Here is a 25,407-nt window from a genome sequence, read left to right on the forward strand (position 1 = left end):
TATCAAAGTTATTGGGGTCTGCACCAGGCTTTTTGAGAGTTGGAATAACAGAAGCCTTTTTCAGTGCTTCAGGAACAATTCCAGTGTTCAGGGAGGAATGAATAATATTGGTTATGAGAGGTGCTAAAGAGGGAAGACAGGCTTTAACTAACACAGTGGGGAGAGGGTCAAGTTGACAGGTGGATGACTTAGATTTTTTAATGAGATTAGACACATCAGTTATGGAGGGAAGAGTAAAGCTTGAAAATAACTGACAGGAAGACAGTGGGGGGACCGGGAAGTCTACTTCAGAGTCAGGAGATCCTAAAGAGTTAAGTTGACAGTGAATGTCTGAGATTTTACAAGTGAAAAAAGAGTTAAGAGAGTTGCAAAAATCAACAGAATACATGTGGGAGGGGAATGTGTCTGGAGGTTTTGTAATTTTACTGAACAATGAATAGAGGGACCTGGAGTTACCTTCATTAGAACTAATTAAACCAGAGTAGTAAGCAGATTTGGCTGAGGCAATGCAGTCCTTATAGAACAGAACATGATCATTGTGCATTTCTTTATGAACAGTAAGTCCGGTTTTCTTGAATAGACGTTCAAGTTGGCGTCCTTTGGCTTTAAGGTGACGCAGGTCGGAGGAAAACCATGGAGCTGAACGGGAAAATGAGACAGTTCAATTTTTTAGGTGGAGCAAATATGTTAAGAAGGTTATAAAGGTTGACATTATAATGGCAAAATAGTTCATGAGGTGTTGAGGAGCTGTGGATAGATGGAAGGTCATGGACGGCAGATGAAAAAACAGCTGGGTTGATATTACTAATTTTCCTAAAAGTGATATTACGAGAGATACAGGTTTTGGAAGCGGTTATGTTTGCATCAAAAGAAATAAACATATGATCAGACTGGGGAAACAATGTGGCTTTACAATGGGTGGGGGTAATGCCAGAACAACAGACCAAATCCAGGATATGACCATTAGAATGGGTAGGGGATTTTATGTACTGTAGAAGCCCAAAACCTTCCAGGCAGGAGGTAAAATCTCTGGAAAGAAAGAGGGATTTTATTATTGTCCATATGAATATTGAAGTCACCAGCAATGATCGGATTTGGAGAAAGTACAGTGAAATGAGTGAGAAGAGCAGAAAATTCATTTAAAAACTCCTTATTTGGCTTAGGTGGCCGATAAACAGTACATATGATGGTGGGGGTAGATCCAGGGAGCTGCAGTGCAATGTATTCAAATGGATGGGAGGGAGGGGCAGAGACAGGGAGCACTTTCCAGTGCCTCCAGTGAATTATCGCGAGACCTCCGCCCCTCCCCAAGACGCGAGGTTGACAGGTGTAAACAAACTCAGATGGAGTGGAGTCATTGAGAGAAACAAAGTCATTGGGCTGTTGCCATGTTTCAGTCAAGCAAAGAAAGTCCAACTTATGATCACAGAGGAGATCATGGACGAGATGTCCCTTACCAGTGAGAGAGCGGATGTTTAACAGACCAAAGTTGATGCTGGAGTTACCATGCCTGACAGTAGGCTTAGTCGATCTAGCCAGGTGGGCCAGCACATTGTGGTCGACAGCCCGGTCAGTCTTGCGGGGAGGACAACGAGTTTTTCACCAGATGGACAATATTGAGTTAGTGTCACTGATATTGAACTTCCGCCGAAGCCCTCGGTGGATATACCTGCGGCGGGGCTGGAAGGCGATGTCCGGGTAGAAGTATAGTGCCACAGGTGGAGAGACAGCCAAAATGGAGCCGCAAAAGATCCGTAGCAGAGTACTGGAGAAGAGCTGTCGCCGGGTGATGAATGATGGATAAAAAAACCCAGGTGAGCACGAGCCACACCAACACCCTGTGGAGCCGCATCTTAATCAGGGCCGAGCACTGAACACAAACGGAGGGGCCGAACAACCAGCTGACAGCTGCAGCGCAAGCAATAGGAGCCCGCAAATGTTGCGAAAACAAGTCAAAACAGGGTTGCGGCTTAGATACTTGGTTCGAATTGTCGTCAGCAACTGAAAAAAAATTATAATAAAAATAGTAATAGTAATAATAATAACCGGTGAGCAACGGCAGCCAAGCGCGGCAGCCAAGCGCGGCAGCCAAGCGCGGCAGCCAGCAGCGGCAGCCAAGCGCGGCAGCGTTCACTCGACCGGAAGCCACATCTATGTTTTGCCTGTCATATGGAGCAGGTGGTAGAGTCGTGCTTGTTTGAGATATTTGTTTTCATTTGGGTCACAAGTCACCAGCTGCTAATATCATCTTGACTGTAGTTTAACACTAAAGTTTTACCTTTTTGACACGACTGACTGCGTATGTCCACAATTCCCCCCAAAAATCCAATATAACGTGAGTGACGTGGAATCGTTTGTTTTACTTTATATTGTGAGCTGTTTGGTGAAAGACATTCACATTTTCTTAGAGACAAAGTGTTCCCTATATTAACAAAAAACACATTTTTTATTACTCACGTTCACTGAAGTGGGAGCTAGAATCAATTTTCCAGACTATTTGTCCTTTGTGAGATCCATTGATGCCTCGGTTCTTGTAGTCCAGAAAGTTCTCCGATAACGTCTCATCTGGAAAGAGAGATGAATGAGAGCTCAAACCATACTGCACGTCCAAGCTTCTGAATTTCTTTCTGTAATGTATTGGCAACAAAATAAAATGATAGCTGAAACTACTGGTATTCACTTATACAACCGGACAAGTGGAAATCCTTTGCTTTGAGATAAAGTAAACTCTGGTTTTACATATCAGGACATGATTATTTGGCCCTTAGCACATCTGAAGATTAAATAAGCGCTTTATGTATGAATGTACCAGTCTGTTGTATCGTTGTGGAGAAATGTTGGCCCACTACTGATTTTAAACAATGCTTAAGTAGTTTTAGGTTTTTGATCGTTCGCTTACGTACGGCTCTCCCGTGGTCTTGCTGCGGCATTTTAACAACACCACCATGTCCACCACGAACTCTTCTGTGTACCAGAAGGTTTCCAAAAGTGTTACTTTATTTAAGTTACAGCCCACTAAAGGTGGTTATACAAGATACTGAATCATAGGGTGTAAATAATTTTTCACTCACTGCTTCTGCATTTGGCTTAGTGTTTATTAAATAAATAATTTATGATATAATAATACAACAATTATTTCTTTTAACATAACAGCTCATGTGCTGTTGCTCATCTCGGGTTGTATTTACCTCATTTTAAGACCTGCCTGATATGTAAAACCTTGGAATTAACTGGGTGGACTTTGTTTTTAATGTTTGCAGATATTGCCTATCTAGAACAGACTACCTGATGCATGACATGCCTGCTTGAATGAAAATCTATATCACAGACTTCAGAGCTATCAGCTTTTTCAGAGAAGAGCACTGAAGTTACATTGTTGCTTTGTGTCTTAAAGCTTCATTAGCAAGCCTACATGTTACCATTAGTCAAACAATAACATAAATGCATACAGAAAAGTAAGTAAGGTAAATGACTACGAGTGGTTTGTGCATGCTGTAATATCCAGTTTCTAACTAACCACTTGTGCTCTCTATTTACACACATCTTTGATTTATTTTCCACCTCTGGGATTTATGCTGCCATTTTTAAACAAAGACAATTGGCACTAAAATCATGACGTGATAACCATCACAGCAGAGGACAGCAAACCAGAGTAGCATACTGTACAAAAACAAATACGATTTTTTTAACACTACTTTTAGAGTCAATATATTTAAAACTCTAAAATCTCAAAGCACGTGACATCTTACCAACTAAATACATCCCAATCCAGTCTCCAGCATCCACTTCTTCCTTGATGTCCCATGTGATCACCAGGTCTTCGGACTGGCCTATGATGTAGTGGGAAGAGCTGATGGTAAGAGTGGAACGTGCATCTGGAGAGACCAGATCAGTGTCGCTGGTGGAGCGTGACAGTCCCAACATAAAAGCATCCTGGTTCAGGCCATTGACAGCAAAGGACTCAGGGCCATAGCTGTGCCGAACCGCATCCTTACAGCGCTGGCGGGTCTGGCTGCTGCGAGTTGGGGAAGCCATGGCCGCCAAGCCCAGGAACCGATTTTGGTACAAGTTCTGCAACAACATACACAGAAAGAAGCTTTTAGCAGAATCAAAGCTACAAAAACACAAAGTACCTACAGTGGTTGAAAATTTGTGGCCTCTTTAAAATGTAAAAGTGCATTTTCATATACAATATAAATTTATTTGACCGGCTTTTGTAAAAACAAAATAAAAAATAGAAATCTGTCAAAAACTTGTTTAAAACAATAAAGTGACTGAATTCATGTTTTTATACACATTTTGATCACTATGGTGGTCAGTGCTCTCTCTTATGCTGCAGCTTGGTGGACACCAAAACAAAAAATATCCTCAATATCAACTCGATCACACAGTTGCACAACAATGCAATGATGATGCGCTGATAACAGGAAACGGTCATTAATGTTGTCTGATGACTGACGTCAAACACAGATCTTCTTCCAGCTAGAAGCAGAGCAGCTTGTGTTTGCTAACACAGCAATATTCTGTTAATCATTTAGCAGATTGTTTTTTAACTGTGACCAACAGCTGAAATGCAAGCTACTAAATCAGTGTTAAATCAGCCTGCCAGTCATCCTGTGCCACTGTAGGGACGCACCACTGCCTCTGTTCTTCTAATTTGACACTTCCAATCGAAAAAACAATCATGGAATTTACCTTCACCTTATTATTATGTGTGTATAGTCTGTGCTTTATCTCTTAGTTATATTAAGTCTTTGTGCCCTAAGTTAATTTGCTGATGTGTCAGCTTGTGGGTCCCATTTGAACACTGACAGTGAGCCAGTTAGATGATGACACAGTTTTTGTAATTCTGTCTCTGTACTGAAGCTCTTAACAGTTTTTAACAAAAGCATGGCATTCAACTCAATTCAATTTAATTTTATTTATATAGCGCAACAACAGTCACAATCACAACAACAGTCGCCTCAAGGCGCTTTATATTGTACAGCAGATCCTACAGTAATGGTAGGATCACAGTAGAAATTACAGCCATTCTGAGATATATAACCACATTTTCAGAGTCTCAACAGGAATTGGTCAACTGATGTACAAGCTGTTTCATGGTCAGGTCTATTAGGTCTCTGCCTATTATTCCTTGGCAGCCACACAAATAAAATATATGTAGGGCACTCTGAATGTTCAACTTGGATGTGTCAGGTTTTCACCGAGGCCATCAATAGGCTGAAAAAATAAAAATAAACCTATCAGAGAGAAAGCAAAAACTGGCCAGTGCTTTCTTTCTGTTATATCACTTACATCCAGCAACACCAAAAGGCCTGGGAGACTCAGAACAAAGCTTATGTGGACGATACCAGAATTCTTTTCTTGATTAAGAAAAATAACTTGATGTCCAAAGTGTACAATCAAGAAACAGAGAGGGTTACAAGAATGGCAAACCACTAGTTACCCTCGGCAACTAGAAGAGCCTGCAAAGTTCTACAAAAAATTTACTTGCGCCAGAATGATGGGAAGAAAACAGTATGGAGGAGGAAAGGCACAACTCGTGATCTTCAGCATACCATGACATCTATCAAACATGGTGGAGACATGGGCACACTCATCATTCTTTGTATTTACTTGGTTTATTTTTGTCTCATATTAGAATTTTTGGATGATCTGAAACATTTAAGTTTGACAGACTGCACATTCACTTGACTGAATGTGGTGCTGAAGGTTCTATGATGTCTTTTATATTTGTGAAAGCCAAGGCCTATTAACTTTTTGTTAGTATGATTAACTACAACTTTGCCAGCATAAAAAGGATTTGTTTGACAGCACTCACTGTCAATACAACGGAAAAGTCCAAGGAGCTCAGTGAAGAGCTATGAACGAGGATTGCAGATTTACACAAGTTGTGAATGTCTCTTAGAGCCATTTCTAAGCAACTCCAGATTCCAAGATCATCAGTCCAAACAACTGTATGAGAGTACAAGTTATTTGGATGTGTCACCGCTTTGCCAAAGTCTGCAAGAAGACCCTCAGATTAGTTAGGGTGATCAGGAACAACTCAGGTCAACTGACATGAACTTAAAGCTGCTGCAACAATACTCTCACTGTTGACAGTGAAGCCAGTTTTACATTATTATGGACAGAGGGTGCTGACCAAAAAAACACACCTGCTCCAAAATGTTCCAATTGATCCAAATGTTCGTCCAATCCATTGTCCAATGTTTTGGAATGGACAAAGCAAACTAACATTAAGCTTCTGGAACGGCCTTCTTCTCACCTCTGCTAGGCTGTTCGATATAACGATATATATCGGATGACGATATGAAAACGTCTATCGTTTCATTTTACGCTATTGTTTGTTTCGTGGTGTCGCAAAATAAACTGTTTACGGCAATATTTTTTCATCGTTTTGATGGTCACTGTAGTTGCTATATTAATTTTTTAAAGTTCTCTCTTTGTCTTATATTTAAAACAGACAGGCGACTGTTTTCACGCGTTGCCGTTAGGAACAACGGCAGTAAACCCAGCCGCCGTCCTCTTGTTTATTTTCCACATAAACCTTTCACAATAAAGCTTAAGATCCTGTTGAGATTTTTCAAAATAAACTGAAATGATGACAAACAGAAGGACCAGTCAAAACAATACGAGGACCTTATTTCTAAACGAGGGTCTAGCATGGACATGGTTATGAAAAGTCTGACACGGACCAGAAAACTGTACTATGCAAATTATGCAGGAAACCGGTCCCCACCCCAGACTCAAACACGACAAACCTCTTCTACCACCTACGCAAGGATCACGTGAACGAGTAATCAAAGAGAATTTAGGGAGGAGAAGCAAAAAAAGAGCCGTCAGGTGCTCAAAATCAACCTTAGACTCAAACATTAGAACAGGCCTTTCCCCACAGCACGCCATGTAATAAATACGCAGAAAGAAAATGGCCATTACAAACTTGTATCTAAAAATATGTGGTTTCATGCACTGGTGAAAACACTCGACTCGCAGTACAGGTAAAAGCCAGAAAAATAACTCAAATGAACTCTACCAATTTGAAAAACTGCCTGTACCGGACTCCAGGTGAGACCACAGGATGCTTTGACACTGCTAACGTCAGCGGATACAGCCCAAGGTTCAAAAGATGACAACATTGTTGAGAAATTGGGGAATTGATTATTTAAAGTTCAGGAAAGAAGCAGAGCAGCATGCACTGACTAAAGTAACTGACCTTGATTACAACTCACTGCCCACTCTATCGACACAGTACTGTACTTCATGTGAACAAAGGTGTACCGTTTAAAGAATAAGCAGACCAAAATTAGGTGCCAGTTTTGTTTTTGTTCTCCTTTCTTTACATTTGAATGTTTCTACCCAATAACTGAAAACTGTTTGTATACAAAAAACTGATGCCGTGTAGAGGTAGTTTTTTTTTCTTGTACTATGACTACTTTATTTCTTTGGAACTGACCAAAGTTTTAAGTTTTCAGTTTGTGAGTGTTCTGCTGTAGCACTTTAAGCTGTAAGTCGAGTCAACTAAGGTTTTAGTTTATCATATATAGCTATGGTATTTATTTAAAATACAGTTGTGGAGTTTTTACAGTTTACAAATAAGATTTTTTTTATCGTCCAACCAGTGTGTGTGTAAAATTTGCAGCAGCTTTCGTAAATGCACAACAGAAGCTGGGTGGAGGTACACATACAAAGAAGCTGGAGAGTGATTGCAGGAAGGAGGGGGCACTGACCTTGAAACTACAGAGCTGCATCAGCATAATGACCAGTCAACCCAAAGCAGACCAAAACCTGAGGGAAGTGGGAGGAGAACGGTGGGGTGTTACAAACCACAGAAACAAAAAGCAGAAGCAGTGAATGCAGAGGAGAAAGTGAAGCAGGGTGTTAGGGGGGGAAACATCATCATCATCTTTTCATACTTCATCTTTATCAGATAAAAATATGAATACTTCAAGAAAAGAAGCACAGATGGAGAAACAAGTGGAAACAGAGACATGGAGAACACACAAATATAGCACAGATAGAACAGACATATAGACTCAACACAGTTACAACACATACAACAAAAATCACTTTTCATGTGCATCTGCAGATGTTCACATGGTCAGTGTTCCTGCAGGGGAGAAGCAACCCTACAAAAATTAACAAGAAGTCTCTGAATGTTGTTTTCTGTGAATTCATCACAACCTGAAAATATGAAACTTCAATAAAAAATAAATATCAGTAAAAGAATAGATAGGATGAAGACTAACTATTATGGGATGACTGGGCAGTAGCTGTGTCACTCTACGTAACCAAGGGTTAACGGACTAGCAAAAAAGTGCCACGGATCCTCGCTCTCCACACAGCCCCAGGCCTACTATCACTGTGTTATATATGCAAACAGCCACCCTGGCTCATAAAATGTCCCGAGGCACTGAGGGAAACACACCATTAGTGTTACAATATACACAATAACTTGCAGTTTCAAGCAAAACGTAGCATTACTTCCACATGTGGGGCAACAGCGGAAAAAGTGTTGATTTGTAGAAGCAAAACACTAATATATGCTCATTTGTTCAGCCTTGAAGAGAGCATTTTCTGAGTTTTCTGAGATTCTGAGAAGTTCTGGACTATTTTGTTGTTTTTTCTACCTCTGCTATGAAAGTTACGATTTTGGTTTGGATTTTCCATAAATGTCTGTCTGTAAAGGTGAAAGCTCAGAAAGTTTAGAAAGAAAACATTGTAGAGGTGTAGATTGGGCTCAACAATCCATTAAAATGTAAACATAATTTCCTCTGGGATTAAAAAAGTATTCTGATTATGAAATTTGGCTTACATCTTAATGACCTTGAAGACTGTGGCCTACAACCAACCAAGTCTTAATGACTTGGTTGGTTGTAAGATTAGCCTTACTCAGGGCAGATACACATGGAGACACAAAAAAAAGGAAAGAAGAGAAATAACAATTTAACATAAACCAGTGACACACCCCTGATCACCCCTGGCAGGGCCTCCTTGGATGAGGGTGTCTAGTCATAATGGTCGAAACACCCGATGAATCCAAGGTCCACTACTGACGATGTGTCCCAATTTTTAATAAGATTATCTAGATCAGATCTCTAATCACTAAACCTAACCAAAAAATTGCAGATTAGCTTGGGTAAAAGACCGAAAGTTGAGGCACACAACGATGTGTCCCGTTGGTAAAGTTTCTGGGCTGCCTTTCCTCATAACAGCCATCCCTCAAGATTCTCTCCATTTAAAGCAATGCATTATCAGGGACTATAACATCTAGTCCTTTTACTGAATCATGTATTAGTTGAACATTGACAAAAAGTCTTGTAACCATTATTCTAACAAATGTTGTGTGCAGCCAAAATATAGAAAGTAATGCATAAGGATTTAAAATATAATTCCATATTCCACCGCTAACATCTCCTCTAAGGTCACCAGATTGATCTGAAGGGCAAAGTGCTAATAATGCCATATACAGCTATTTAAAACTTACTGCCACTTTTTATATTGACAACAGAGAGTAATACAGGGAATGATATGTGGCCATTCTAAATATCATGATATGTTATTCTGACTTTGTTATGTACATCAGAGTAACAGGTTCTAACCATTTAAATACATAACAATTTGAATACATGCGCACTGTTCTGAATAAATATACATTCTGAGGGTGAAATACTTTTTTTTAAATTTGATATTTATTATTAAACATTTTCACCCTAATAAAAAAATGTATTTAAAAAAAAATTGTATTGAAATTTATGTCAGATATATTAAAATTGGTTTCGATTATCTCTTTTATTATCTCGAGTATCCTTTTGTTTCTTGTCTAGTATTTGTCTTTGTTTTAAGTGTTTCTGTCAAGTTCTCTTAGACTCTTTTGCCTTATTTTTAGTTTACCCCCCAGTGTCTCCTAGATTTAGTTCAGGTCCCCAGGTGTCTCCACCTAAGGCCCACCCTAAACAACACCCTGATCTGATGGCAATAATTTATGAAATAAACAATCAGATGTGACACCAGCTATGAAACCATCAACTAAGCAGCAAAGTATTTGCGTAGGTGACAGGTTATTTTCCCATTGACTTATACACAACCAAACTTTATTTTGCAAGCACAAGAGCTGCCTCCCTGCAAGTTTGCAAAATGTCTGCATTCCCACAAGCACACCCAGCAGAGGCCCTTAAAAGGAGAATGAATCCAATTAAACCATGTCTTCTTCCTGCCCTACGACAGAACTTTGCCAACAGACTAACCCCCAACATGTAATTAGGAACAATTCAACCCTCACCCTAAAGTATTTCAGTGCTTCTGTGTCTATATTAGCCCAACAACAGCTCCAAAGATAGCCATGCAATGGCATATCATTTTATGTAACTAGTCGAATTTCAGTAACTCTCCAAAATCTGGCTTGAATTTCGCCTCTAAGTCTACAATGTCACAGTCATAAAGCCGGGACTATGCGCAGGATTTTTCACTGTGAGCTCAGCCCCTAGTTCCACTGTAACATTCTCACTTAGCTAGAGGAGGAAACTTACCGCAAATAATCAGAGCTGGTGTTGGCAAGCAGGAAAAACATCACGTAGGCACCTTTTCTGGAACACCAACATAAACTTTGCTCACCAGCTGGACCACTTGCCAGATTTGCCTCCCTGCAACTTTGTCCATTTGCCAAAAATGAAAAGCAAATTGAAGAATTACTCTCTGGCCAGACTGCAGAGTATCTATGAGAAGCAGAAGACCAAGAGATGTAACAGGACTACTACAGACTGACCTACTACAGGAAAAGCAGCTATGCTAAAAACGGCCCAGAGGTTAAAGAATGGGAGACAAAAATTTGAATAAGACAGAATATGATTGAGCCTGCAGCAAGAGTTTAATTTACTTCCATTAATCAGGATAAACAACAAATCTTTAAATGCACTTGTTCTATTTCTGTGACTAAACACAATACAGTAAAAGTTTATGTACTCAAGGACAGTCTGACATCTGCGACTGGAGAGTCAGCTCATGTCTGCACGTCAGTGTGAATGAAAAAATGATCAATATTACATCCCAACACACTGATACCTTATGTTCATATTTTCTTACTCACCCTTCTATTTTCTAACAGCCTGACTAACAGTTAAAGATACACTGAGTACACACTCACTGAGCACATATGCATCAAAAAAACAATGCTCATGTGTGACACACATATGCAAATAAGAGAGAAGGCAAAAACTATACAGTCACATTCAAATCCCTACAGTGCTCATTAGTTTCATAGCTACACATTAGTACAGTGCCATAGCTAGCTACACTAAGGCAAAACTCTCCTAGGAAATGTCCCCACTTGTACTTCCTGCTCATTCTTACATTTGCACAATTAACTGGTATAATCCCATTCAGTCCAGTATGGGAGAGATTTGGAAGCCTCTACTGTGATAGCACTACAACAGAGAGCTCCCTGACCAATATAAGCACATGAGAGCAACATGGACTTTACATAATGATTTTCATGAACACGTTTCATGAGTTTCATGAACACGGTATTGCAAAACACAGTGTACTAGTATTAATTAACTAGTATTAATCTGAGTGATGACCTGACTATCATCAGGAATGTGGTCACTTAGTAGAGTCTTCACTTCATCTCAAAACTGGCCATTGGCTATGGTTAGGATTGGATTAAGAAAAAGTTGACCCCCCGCTGGTGCTTTTATGTCTTTTTAAACTAAGACTGCACCCATTTGCTAATGTACCCGTCAATCCTATTGGTCCCTGTAAATAATGTACTGTAGACCTATAAACAGAATCAAAGCAAATTGCTAAAACGACTTAATACAAAGTAACAATCCGCTCAATTCTGAATCAGAAACATGACCTGTGCTCTTGGTAAAACCTAATAACAAACCGAATATCAATACTTCTATTTGTACTTTAAACAGATCGAGAGCAGATTGCTGATGCAGTGAAGTCTTAGGCTATAACATCAATGCAGAGCTCTAATGGTTTTCCCAGCAATGTCAAGCAGTTGCTGGGGAAAAGGACATTTTGAACTCGGTTTAAATATAATGTAATGTTTTTATTTTTAAAAGTAAGTTGGAGTTACTCCATCAAATTACTCTATCATTTAACAGAACTACACACAGTACAATACAGGAGAAAAGATCTGCAGATTGATTACAACATTGCAGTGTCAGTCTAGTGTGTTTGGTGTTGATGTATGTCTTTTGTTGGAGATCATTTTATGTACTGTAGCCAATAACAGTTGAGAATAGGAAAAAACCTAAAGTGTACTGAAATGATACAAGAGGTCCTGCCCGGAGAAGGTTAGACTCCTGTTGTTCTCCCATGTATTTGGGACACGCAAACATTGAGTGTATCTGCTACAATATACAGTACAAAAACTTTGAGAACTACAATAGAGTTCCCATAATGCTTAAAGGTGTACACAAACTCCAGTGAGTAAGTCCATGCAACTTCAGTTCTGTTATTTAACTGTCAAGCAGCAGTTTTAGATGCGGATTGAATATTTTGACTGATACTGTTTGCATGTAATGAAACTTGCAGATACTAGTTCTTCCTGTTAAGATCTGTTTGTGTGCCTACATTTCCATTCTGCAGAATAACGCCTTCCACATGAGTGTTTCTTGCACACAAACTTAAGCTGGCAAAGTAAATTTAGCTTTTGTTTCGTTTTGTTTTTTATTGTTCTTGAGTTTTTGTCTGTGGGATTAAAAATTCAATGGAAAGACAGCTTAATGAAACTGAGGTCTACCACAATACTGACCACAGTTTAATTTCTTAAGGAAAAACACTTTTAGGCCGTAAACGGCATGCTATGTTTGCCCTGATGCTATGTGTGCAGTAGTGTTATCCAAGAAGTAAAAGAAAGAAAAAAACGGGTTGTGAGATACTATAATAGTCTTAATACCAACAATAGTCTTCTCAGGCTGTGCCATATCCCATCATCTGTGATAATACTGGTTTAAATTGTTGCATGGTATGAAAATGTCATACTGCAATCACTTCTATAACAACGCCATGCACTTTCTATAGTGCACGCAGCAGCAACAAGACAAGCCGGGATATATCTGAGAGCAAGAGCCACATGTCAGCCTCCGATGAGTCGAAAAAGACAGATACTTCAAAAACCTCCAATAAAGCGCATTAATTAGCAAGATATTGTTCCCATTAAAGGTGGAAACAACACACAACTGAGCTACAGACGAGGACACACTAACAGCTGGTGATGTTCGATATAAATGTAAACAAATGACTCCAACAAGTGTGGCAGGAGCACTCGCTATCTGCACTCCATTACACAGAAAAAGTCAAGAATGAATGGAATTTACTAACATAGTCACATGTAAAAAAGGACTCTTTAGGCAGCTGCTTAAAAAGTTGGACCAAGACACAACATATTTGATATTATATTATATTGTGCAAATGACCCTACAAAGTGGTGGCAACAAAGTCAAGCAGCACAACGAACCTCCCAAAGCATTCCTCATAAAGGAGTTTGAGAGGTCAGTAAAGCTCCAGTTTCACACTAAATTAAAGAGTTCTCATAAATGCTAACGTGGTTGGCATGTTTTTTGCACTACGTCAGACATCTTAAATGGTGCTGTTACCGTGTGTTATTCTAATCTTTTCCCATTTTTTTAATAACAGCATTTTTTGCTCTGTTTTCCCCAGTGGCATTGCAAATGGTATTAAGTAGTGGTGCAACGGATCAAAAATCTCACGGTTTTAAGTCACGGATCGGATCAATTTTCAGATCAGCAAAAAAGAAAAAAAGAAAATTTTTTAACATTTACTTGTTAACTTTTTAAGGATTTTTTGCCTGTTAAAAACATTCAACTCAAGACTCAATTATATAAAAACAAATTAAGGTGCAATATAGGGCAGTACAGGGCTTTATATCTACCACTCCGCTGTGATATAATGAGCGGTCACGTAGCTTTCCGTTGACTTGGAGGTCCATCCGTTTGTAGTTGGGCAACAGAAGATGCCTGGGACAGTTCAGCCATAACTTTAAACTTTTCCTGCTCATACATGCCTGGGTACGATCTTGCCACTAGGGGTGGGGGAAAAATCGATACTGTGTAGTATCGTGATATTTTGTTTGCTAATAATGTATCGATACAGGGACAGCACAAATCGATATTTTGTTACAAAAAAGGTTTTTGTGCTCTGACTTCAGAGCATGTTGATCCTTTTTCTGAGCAAGAATCCTGACATTCCTTCACTATCCAAATGTGTTTAACTTTTTTTTGGCAGCAATAAACATGACAGTTTACTTATTTTAATTTAAGACATGTTTTATTTTAATTAAGTTTAAAACTTTTTTATTTAATGTAAAATTATATTTTGTTTTAATTTACTTTCAAATTCTTCAGTTGCTGAAGGGGCTGCATAGTTTTCATAAATTGCATAGTTCAGAATAGCTGTAATTGTACCAGATGGTTGCATTCAGTTAAGTTGGACTAGACTGTAATACAAACCGTTCAGTTTGTCAACAATACAACTGACTGAATGAGAGAAAGACTGAGTGCGAGACTTTGATATTAGATAAAACTAATATTGATAAAGTTTACCTTTATGGACAGAATCTGAATATCGCAAAATATTTTTAAAAATTGCAATAATATCGTATCGTGGGATGTATGGTGATTCCCACCTCTACTTGCCACTAAAGCGGACGCGCAACGGGATATCATAGCGTGGCTCAAGCACGTTCATCACAGTTTAAACCCCTTGTTTTGCACAACAGAATATGGCCTCCCGTCTGCAGCTAAAGACCCCAACAGCTTTTGTAATAGCTTTAGCCCGGTCGGACTGGGCAGCAAAGGGCTGCTTAAATGCCGCAAACTCCTCTGCTCCTCCATTTGGACCGCTAGCGCTGGCCATAGCTATTGCTTGACAGACCCACCACGCCACCATACACGTACTTTTTTCTTCTTTATCGAATCTTCGGATCACGTGCGTGCCGAACCGTGGAGTGGGATCGGTTCGGATTACGGATCAACCGTGATCCGTTGTACCACTAGTATTAAGTATCTTTTTTTCCCTTGGTTTCAGCACAGGCTTTAAAACTCTAGTGTGGAGGATCAGATTGGGTCTGTTGTGCTAAAAGTGGTAAAGTAGCGCAAGTTATTTAAGAGGATGAGTCTGGGGTCCTCCCTCTGTAGACACTTAACACAGCCCATTTTGATGCACAAAATCAAATTAACTTTCTTGGGAATAAAGAAGAATTAATTCCTTCCATATTTTATTTAGATGAGAAAAGTCATTAAAATCAAATTATCTCTCAGCATTATTTGAATCGTTCAATATTAAAATATCCACAATTTAGCCATGATAAAATTATAAAAGGGATGTTAAAGGACTGAAACAGAAAACTGCTATTATGCTACACTATTAGGAATAAAGACCAATGGCATACTCTGCTTCTTATAATGTCCCAGTAAACTTGATAAACATGTTGTACAGTTGTCGCTACTGTCTAAATCAAACCAAGTGACACAAAGCAGTGACTGCTAACAAACACACACAAAACTGAAAACACTGAAAATCTTTACCAGTCCCCAACTACACACATTTCAATTGCAGATGTTGTTTTTGTTTAAAGCTTGCAATACTAGGACAATCATATTAGAGACAGAAATAATCCATGATCAAACAATTTCCACTTTATTAATCAAGTTAGTTGGTTGCAGCAGTTGCTGTCATCATGCAGTACATGGCCACTTTATGATAGCTTGCACACTTTTTTCTCTCACTTGAAAGGTTAAACAGCTAGAAAACAGTGTAAGTGTTGCTTACGTTGAGTTTTTTTGTATTGTGAGCTTTGATACTCACCAAACTATAATAAGTGCTGGTAGAGCTTCTGACTGCGTATAACTTTTCTCTGCAAAACTCACTAAAAAGAAACCTTTAAACTACCTTTAGTCCTTTAAACGTCTTGAATGAAAAAAGCTACAGGCTACACTTCTCATGCAGTGATAGTCTTCTATCAAGTACACTTTTATTACTGGAAATCTGCCTCTTCTGTTTCTTGCATATACATTTAAGCAGTGTCTTTTAACAGGCTGAAGTATGAAATGATTACATTACAGCTAAGTGGCAGAAGCTGCTGCACTTATCCTAAATTATTCCATTTTCATATTTCTTTTTAAACTGCTGTTTGGCTTATTTACAGTATTCCTGCTTGCTTAGATCAATTTTTATGTTGTCATTTATTCTGCTGAAAAACTGTCAGGTGTCAGGAAATAATGTTAGGCAGCCAGCTGTGGCAGGAACATCATGGTAGTTTTAATTATTATATATCATTACCTGATCACTTTGAGGAGTTATCCACTCAACAGCATTTTCCCATATTGGGTGTTGTTTTGATTGTATCCGAGTTGCCATGACAGTTAGCATGAGCAGACAAAGACATGTTTAACCTGCTCTTGCTACAGTAACTGTTTTGCTCCTCTTTCTGACTTGGCCTCTCTCCAGCCAAACAGAAAATGTTGCACTTCTATTTGCTTTGACAGAATTCTCCCGATAAATCTGACTTTCTTCTTGCCAGTGTAACTAATATGTTTTTACATATGCAATCCACAATGATGCTGAATTATGTGAAGATAATTCAGCATTCAGCTGATTGGATCAGAACTCGTGTTACATTTAATTATGAATAAAGAAAATCTGGGTAAAGTGCTTACTTTTTTTTATTTTCACTATGAGATTATTCTGTCTTGCGTTTTAAATCAAATGAGTGTTTCACCTTAGCCAAAACTCACTCATTGTTTAGTTCTGTTGGAACAAAACAACAAAGTTTTCATCTACCTGGTGTATCCAAATGTAATCTCACAAGTGAAGATCTATAAAGCCAAAATGCATGGAAGAGAATTCATTTGAAAACAATTAATTTCAGGTTTCTGAAACTACACTTGGTTCGCATGAAACCTAACCCTACCCCCAAGTACTTCAACATCCACCTGGTGAATGTTAATATTAACTAACAATCAAAATAAATAACTGAGAAATAATTATGATTATGCTTTTTTCAATAATCAGAGACCCCAATCAAACAGAAGAATGGATTGGTTAAGCAGGGATTTCCCTTAAAATAGCAAAGTGCTTTTCTGGTTTATCATGCTTTAAATCTGACAATGCATTAGAAGAATCCTTTTCACTTGGGCCTGCTTGATTAACATTTCTTAGCATAAGAAGGTGAACCACTCAAAGAAAACAGTGCTTGTCAATTTCAAATTGCTTATCGTTTTACTTATTGCAATGCCCACAGAAAGATAAACATAAAAAGCTTATCTTCAGAGCTCAGGTCACAAAGATGTGCTCAAACCTCTTAGGCTTTCTAGTAGAAACATTCAGCCCTGTGTGACTTACAGTGGAGTGGGTGATACATGAAAACATCAGGGTCTGGTTCTCATATTCATCATAAACAACCTGAGTTCACCTCTGGTGATAGCCAACCACTGCAGACTTGCATGCAGTTAAAGGAACTATGAACATCATTGACATTATACAACAAAAATACTGCATATATGGGAGAATATCCACCATTAATTAGTACCAACCATACCTATGTGCATAATTATGAATATGTTAAAAATAGCTGGTGGCAAATCAGTGGCATCCATTCAGAAGCAGAACAGAAAGTCCAGCAAAAAATAGGTTTGCCCTATTGATACTGGAAGATCTGAGTTCATAGTAAGAACCAAATGGTAGTGTGCAATACCTAGTAAACGTTGCCTTTTCCCCATTGTTACAGGGATTTATGTGGGTCACAATTTACTCAGCAGCTTGACAGCTAGACAACCACAATCACTGGTGATATGCATCCCCCAAACTTGGAAAAATGCTGTCTCTTCATGGCTATACCTTTTCTATTATTATTATTATCATGTCTCCAAAGAACAGAAGCAAACAAAAGAAAATACACAGATCATGTGTGGCTCCAGTATTTAAGAGGATTTTGTGGATGGGAATCCTCGCACAAAGACCGGAGGGGGTAAGCCTTTCTCTTGTATAGCCTGCTCGTGGTACATTACAAATAAGGAGGAAGAACTCAGTGCGACGCTGTAGGGCCCCGACATCTTCAGCGCCAATACATTCACGCCAAACATCATTCAAGAAATTAATTAATTTAATGCAGCGCTGCTTACCAGAGAAGGGCAAGGTTTTCACTGAAACATGGCTTAATGTCTTCATACAGCAGTCGCCACCCTTCAATTCGGCACGTGTAATACAGCTGACACAGTCTCAATTTAATTGTTTTATTACACAAAATAACAACTTTAAAGGATGTTACGCCCTTGCAGCAATAGAAATTAAGCTACTGGGGAAACACGTTTGGCTTTAAAGTAAACCGCCTCTGAAAAGGCACTCTGTCTAAATGCTGCGGCTATGTGCTTGATATTTTTGCTGACGTTATGTACTGTTACAATAAATCACTCACTGTTTAAACAATTCAGCGTAACGTTTCCTCCACACGGAAGAGAATGACATAAATGCGGGTTACCGAACGCTGGGCCCGCTGCTGGAGACTGGCAGGACATGACACTACATCAACGTTAAGGCAACAATGGAGGCGACCTACCTGGGATAAAATAACCTGCCGGTGGATCATTCTCCAAAGGTAAGGGTGGGAATTCGAAGAGGTACACGCTTGCTAATTTCCATCGAGCTCCATTTCGTAGGCAAAGTGCAGTAGGAGTGTACACAAACGGCGTAGTGAGTCAGGGCCGATGAGGCACGCGAAAGAGGCTTCAGTCACATCCTTCACTCTTTCTCTGGACCAAAGTAAAGCTAGCAGCAACCGCGAGCACGTCCCGGGATGCGGCCAAAACACGCCGTCAGAAAACCGAATACCGCGAAGTTTTTGGTCAGTATTTTCCGAACTCAGCTTATCTGATATAATGAAATGTGACGTAATACTTTGTGTGGAAACCTATTCTATACCAAAAATTATTTTCTTACAGTTTGTTGCATGACAATGTCAGAATGCGACTTCCGGTGGAACTTCCGGTCGTTTGAGGCGAATTTCTCGAGCTTCACTGAGCTGGGTACCAGTGTCTCTCAGCCAATCCGAAAGCGGGTTTTCTGCCTCGCGTGCGCTACCTCCTCATCTCTACTCCCTCCGCTCATGTACCTAGTTACGCGCACGCGATAGCAAGCGCTCGCATTACTCCCTCCGCCAAAACAACAGAAGCTAAAGACGAAAGGAAAGCTGGAACTTAGTTCAAGCAGGAAATGCGACTCCGTCCCAGGCACCCGTGTTCTCATTGTCGATGCTGTGCCTGCAGAACAGACATTTTCGTATGTATATGAATACAGATTGAGGATGAGTACAAGTGAAAGCTGGAAATCCCGTATTTCTGAAAATGTTTTCGTGTAAAGCAGTGTCGCTTTCAAGCTGCCAGCTAGTGACTACAGCTCCGGTTACCTAGGTGACACGTTAACGTATTTACTAGCAGGTAGTATGTCAATCAGCAGTATTCTTTGCTTTCATTTATGGCCACTTCAGTCTTTTCAGCGAACGTTTATCAAGTGTCACCATTTCACTTAAATTTGCCAAATACAATTCTCTTTCTGTCTCCCTGAGCCACACACTTCCAGTGTTGACCTGGCAACCAGACACCATTGATAAAGCCGCAGGTGAAGTGGGCAGGACGTCATAAACTCTCAGGGGAGCCACCGAAGGCACTACCAATGAAAGTGTAATGCAGTGGAGTCTTTCTGTGCAGATAAACAGCCCCAAAGCATAATGTTTCCACCTCCATGCTTGGACTGTGGGGATGATGGGTTTTTTTGGTCATACTCTGCATTTTTCTTCCTCCAAACATGGACGGTTCAATCAGAAAGCTAGATTTAGCCTTCTCTGAATCAGTTAGCTGTTCATTGGCAAACTTAAGGATGAGCTCGTACTCATGAAACAAGATCTTGCAGGGAGATCCGGACTGAGGGTGATTAATGGTCATTTTTTATTTCTTCCATTTCTGAATAATCGCACCAACAGTGGTCACCTTCTCATCAAGTGTTTTTTGCTGATGGTCTTGTTGTCCACCTCAGCCTTGTGAGGTTCTCCAATCTTGTTCCTGACATCCTTTGACATCTCTTTGGTCTTGCCCATGGTGGTGGAGACGTTGGACTGGAAAAAATGGATTTGTGTTATAGACATAACAAATTGACATCAGGAGTATTTGTAACTGATTGACTGATCGTAATCTGTGTGCCACGTGGGCTCACAGCAAGTCTGTGGGAGCCAGAATTCTCAGTGGTTTGTTGAAGATCAAATACTTATTTCACTCAGTGACGTGCAAATTAATTTAGAATTTCATGTATTTTCCTTTCTAGACCTTTTGGTTGTTTTTCTGTCTCTCTCCATTAAAGTGAAACTACTGTAAAAATTAGAGGCTCATCATTTCTTTGTAAGTGAGAAAATGTACAAATTCATCAGGGAATTTTTGCACCCAGCCCCCAAACAGTGAGAATACAAAGAAATTGCATTTTCAAATAAAACCAAGATGCATTCACAGAATTAAAGCCTCACCAAGGCACCACACTCTCTGAGGAGTATTTAGTTTTATGTATATTCATTTTGTTTTCCTTGTTCTTTTTTAAAACATACTTTAAGAAGTTTGTAGTGCAGTAAAAATCAGAAAAGGGCAGCATGACGGGTGTTTACTCTGATTACACAAACATTATGTAGGAGCAGGAAATGGATAATAGGTGTTGATTCATAAATAACTGGACACAAATAACTTGAGCTTCTTATATAATATTACATTACAGTATATTTCTAACCCACTAGGCAGCTCATTTTTTGACAATACTACAAAACCTTATGGATTCAACTTAAAGAGAAGGCAGTGAAATGTAAAAATGAGATCAGAGGTCAAATGTGACGTGATATTTGGATGCAAACTATCCATCCGTCCTCTTCGGCTTTTCTGGGCCAGGTCGCATTGGCAGCAGCCTAGAGAAGCCCTGACCTCCCTCTAAACCACTAAATCGAGGGCTTCGTTTTCGTTCTCGCTTCACCATGACGGACCAGTACAGCGTCCACATCAGTTCAGCCGCAGTACCTATCCGTCTGTCGATCTTCCCTCACACGTGAACAAGACCCCAAGGTACTTAAACTCTTCCACTTGGGGCAGGAACCCAAGATTACAAAGGGGGGAGTCCAACGCTCACTGCTATGAGGACCAAGCTCTTGCAACGGTCGTATAAGGATCCAACTATTGTATGCAAACTACAATATGATATTTAGAATCCTAATATACCCGTGTATCAGTTCCTGAATGTTGCCAATACAAACAAAAGCAGTAAAATTGATTGTAAGCATAGTTTTAAAGGTGAAAGATATTTTCTGAAAGTTTGACCTTATTTGACCTTGAGGAAGATGTTGGAAACCAAACGTAATTTGATATGTAGAATCCCGATATCTAATTCCCTATATGTCTATATGTTGTCATTTCAAACAATGGCAGCAATACTTGACAGAGGTCAGAGGTCAAATGTGACGTGATCATACAGTGAGATTTGCTGGACGCAAATTTCCAAATCGTTTGTGTTCCTCATCACAGCTTTCCCAACATTATTTTGCATTCCTGAACTTGACTTTTCATGAAGACAGTCTCATGTGTTTAAAGGGCAAAGAAAAAGTCTAAAAGGAGGTTGGTTGTTTAGAGACATCTTGACTTTCACCACACTCAGGTTTAAGTCATTCATGTCTCAGATGTTTTTACACATTATTTGTATGATTTCCAAATACCTCATTAATGTGGTTTTGTTAGGTTTAGGCATTAATCTACTGGGTGGCATTTAAGAAATTACCATGGTTTAAGTCAAAATGTAACAGCTGTCACATCTTTCAAGACTGTGTTGTCCTGGTTGCCATAGTGACACCTCACCTTTCACTAACATACACACACAAAATGTTACAATTTGCGTCCATGAACACAAAAATATGTTACATTTTTGTGATTATTTCGCAAGCTGCCATGAGGCAGAGCTGCAGTGAGAGGGGATATGCCTACTTTGGTCATTTCTTGCACTGTGTAGTGCCTCTGGGCAAACCTCAGGCTTTTTGCATTACCAGCATTAATTCACACACCCAATCTACCTTGCTGTCATAGTACACACTGCTGGTTTAATGGTGCACTGTTAATAAACAAGGTCTTTACCTAATTTAAATGAGTGTGTTTAACTGTTTATTATACAGATATCTGTGCTTTTTGCCCATATTACTACGTTTTTTATAGTTATTCCACTGAGCAATTTGCACGTGATTTTTTTCCAAGTCAGGAACACTTCTACAACAACAAGCATAAAGACAGCGAATGCCTACTGTCAAATCTTTCATTTATCCATGCTGTTATCATTATTTCAGTTGTATTTTGATTTAAATTCACGAGCATATGTTTTGTGGTTTGTGGGTAGAGAACAGTGTCAAGGCTTGTCTATTAACATACCTCTATGACTTTAGGGCTCATCTTCAGGGTTATTCAAATTTCAGTAAAAGTGTCCCTACACATGTGCTTCATGTGCAGTATGTGGGGCATGTAAATGCACCAGAAAGTGAGATCACTGTCTCTTAGTATGTACCTGATATTAAGGAACAGAGTGAGGTGTCCCTTAAAAGCCAAGCCTGAATAAATGAGAAGGGTTGGAGTAATCGAACATGAATATCATAAAGAATGAGATTTCTATATTGAATCTGTCGGGGCCAGTAGTGTCAAAGGAGTGTTGATGAATGTTATCAGTCTGTTTTTATACCTCACAAGATTTTGGGAATGGCTGTGGTGCACATGTACTTTCAGAAGAAGGAACATGATGTAACATATAAGACTGAAGGAGGTGCAAACAGGTGGACTACAACTTAGAACACAGAAGCCTTTAAGGTGGTGATAGGGGAGAATGCAGCTAGACAGCATCAGACTATAGGATGACTTCAGAATTCAGGAAGAGGAAGTGAGTGAATGCAGAGCCAAGGTTAAATGGTGGAATTTGAAGAATGTTGCACAGAGTTCAGGAAGGAGCTGAGACAGGCTCTGGGTGCTAGGGAAGAGTAACCAGAGGACTCGGAAAGTACAGTTGTGAGGAAAACTACGAAGATTTGGTGTATAATCTGGACAGAGGAAAGAGGACTTGGAGAAGCGATGGTGGAATGAGGAAGTACTGGAAAGGAAGTACAGGAAAGTATTCAAAGGAAGAAGTTAGAGAAAAATAACAGGACAGTCAGGGAGATAGGCAGGAGTATTGTGAGAGAGAGACACGGCAAAGGCTTATAGTGAACTGTAGTTGAACTGAAAGAGGAAGATGGATGGAGCACAGTTACTGAGTCAGGAAGTGCAGCGGAGTAAGGAGGAAGTAAACATAGATATGAAGAGGATAGAGAGTGGAAAGGCACTTGGTCCAAATGGCATACCTGCAGAGGTATACTGACGAGAGAGCGCAATTTAACTCAGTAACACACAATCATCTCAACTGGTTTGAGATCAGTAAAATAATTAATATAAAATGAACTAAAAGTGGAAAAAACCTTTCAGCTTTAAAATGTAACCCTGAAATGGTCTGAGTGCGACTCAGAGCTTGGACTGTTACTCTGATGCCATCTGGTGGACAGAACCTGGTGATGCATCAGTATTACACTACTGATTGTTTTTGGTTCATGCAGCTCTTCATTATCTCTAAATATAAATGAGCAAACACGGGCAAATAACCTACATGTGAAGGACTGAGTGTGTATTCAGCCTGTGCTGCTGTGTAGAAAGGAGAGGGAGAAAGTTAGAAAGAGGAATGGCTACAAAGAATGTAGACGGGTAACCAACACTAACACCTTCCTGGGTTGGCTTAACTTGCAGCCCTCTGATATCTCCCCATCGTTCTGTGCGGTTTCACCCATCCCCCCTCCTCAGGTTTATGTGTCACTTTCTCTTCCTCCCTCCTGTTCTTGGTTTCATATTCCCAGCCCCTCTGTCAGCTCGTTTCTATTAAGGTTGATCTGTTGAAGAAGAAAGAGAAACAGCTGGCTATTCATTTTATCAGCGACTGAGGAGAGGAAGGAGAAGGAGGGAGAGATGTAAAGATTACTTCTTTCCTGAAGTCCAGTTGCAACAACAGGAGGCTGGACTTTGACTTGAAAATCAGAAATGTGTTCGTAGAGAAAAAGACAATAATTCACATCCCAGCAAAGAAAACAAGAAAACATGTATAGCCTGTAAATTAAAAAAGAAACAGATTTGGTAGATTAAAAAAATTATTATACAATTTTAAATTATAAATATATAAATAATATAAATTTCCAAGATGAAAGATAAAAAGATAACACTGCCAACTAAAACCCCAGACATCTCAAGAAGAAAAATAAGGCAGGACAATAAGGCATTCAAACCCACAGATGACTCTTTAAAATACTCTGCAGCCACAGTGCAGTAATAAAATTAGGTATAATTTCTGCTGGGATTGAATTTACGCAGTTCTTCAAAGGATATCATAACATGAGTGTAGACGATGCAGATCTTTAAAGCTTTTCAAGTCTTTTTAATCGTGCTTTTAAACTGTAATCTTCTCTTTCTCGGGTGAGAATCGGATTGTGGAGCAATACTATAAATCATATGTATACTTTAAAAAACACCAGATATTAGAAAAGACATAAAAAAAATTACAGATTAAACAGGAGGAAAAAACATTACCGCACGAGATATGAATAAATTCACAAATGCAAAAATCTGCAGCCCTGAGAGCCCGACTTCAATTTTTATGGGAATTTGTTCCAAATATGTAGAGCATAAAAATGAAATACTGCTTCTCCATGTTTAATTCTGACTCAGAGACAACAAGCAAAAACGTGCTATGGCACTAAACTATTCGGTACACACACACAGTCATTTTCATATCTCCGTGAGGTCATCTAACTGACATAATGCTTTCCCTAACCTTCCAAAACGAACGCCTAAACCCAAACACAACCTAATCATAAGCTCAGAAATGCCAATTTTAGGTCCCCACAAAGATGTCTAAACATAGTGTAGTGTGTATGGAAGTGGGCTTGCTGACATCTTCTATATTGTTGTAATTATAATTTCACACCATATGGCTGATTATCATTAATTTATCAGCTGACCACACGAGGCAATTAATGTACAGGCAGCAGTCAATTAAAAAGCAACACAACCCAGCAGGTGTCATGGGGGTGATGATCTCGATGCTCCCAGTTTAATTATTTCATGCAGGGGAAAATTAAATGAACTTATACAGTTAATTACGCCTGGAATCTAAAATGTTTGAACTGCGCTTGTTATTATGTGCTGGTTTTCCAAATGCAGCCCCTGTAAAACAAATAACTGTAGATCAGATTTAAAGCAAGTGTCAGGAGAAATGTACATGGTAGGCATTGCATTGTATGTATTGTAC

The 25,407-nt window shown here is 39.3% G+C and overlaps 1 protein-coding gene across 5 annotated transcripts in view; it reads right to left on the reverse strand.

The window, feature by feature from the left end:
• LOC102300977 (E3 ubiquitin-protein ligase HECW1) overlaps positions 1-19,383 on the reverse strand; it is a 94,483-nt gene extending 75,100 nt beyond the window's left edge. For 2 of the 5 annotated variants that reach the window (XM_014339707.2, XM_005941252.3), the window contains exons 1-4: positions 18,587-19,382; positions 7,728-7,785; positions 3,750-4,071; positions 2,458-2,565 (exon numbers count right to left, since the gene is read on the reverse strand). In XM_014339707.2, the coding sequence (XP_014195193.1) occupies positions 2,458-2,565; positions 3,750-4,071; positions 7,728-7,754 (457 nt within the window). In that variant the 5' untranslated portion in view covers positions 7,755-7,785; positions 18,587-19,382. Of the gene's footprint in view, positions 1-2,457; positions 2,566-3,749; positions 4,072-7,727; positions 7,786-18,586 lie in introns of all 5 variants that reach the window. The other 3 variants (XM_042228172.1, XM_005941258.3, XM_042228173.1) reach the window with 3 other exon arrangements.
• Between the last annotated feature and the right edge of the window lie 6,024 nt (positions 19,384-25,407).

Source organism: Haplochromis burtoni, unplaced genomic scaffold (genome assembly GCF_018398535.1).
Source record: "Haplochromis burtoni strain Fernald_Lab_line unplaced genomic scaffold, NCSU_Asbu1 Contig_309, whole genome shotgun sequence".
Classification (NCBI taxonomy): Eukaryota; Metazoa; Chordata; class Actinopteri; order Cichliformes; family Cichlidae; genus Haplochromis; species Haplochromis burtoni.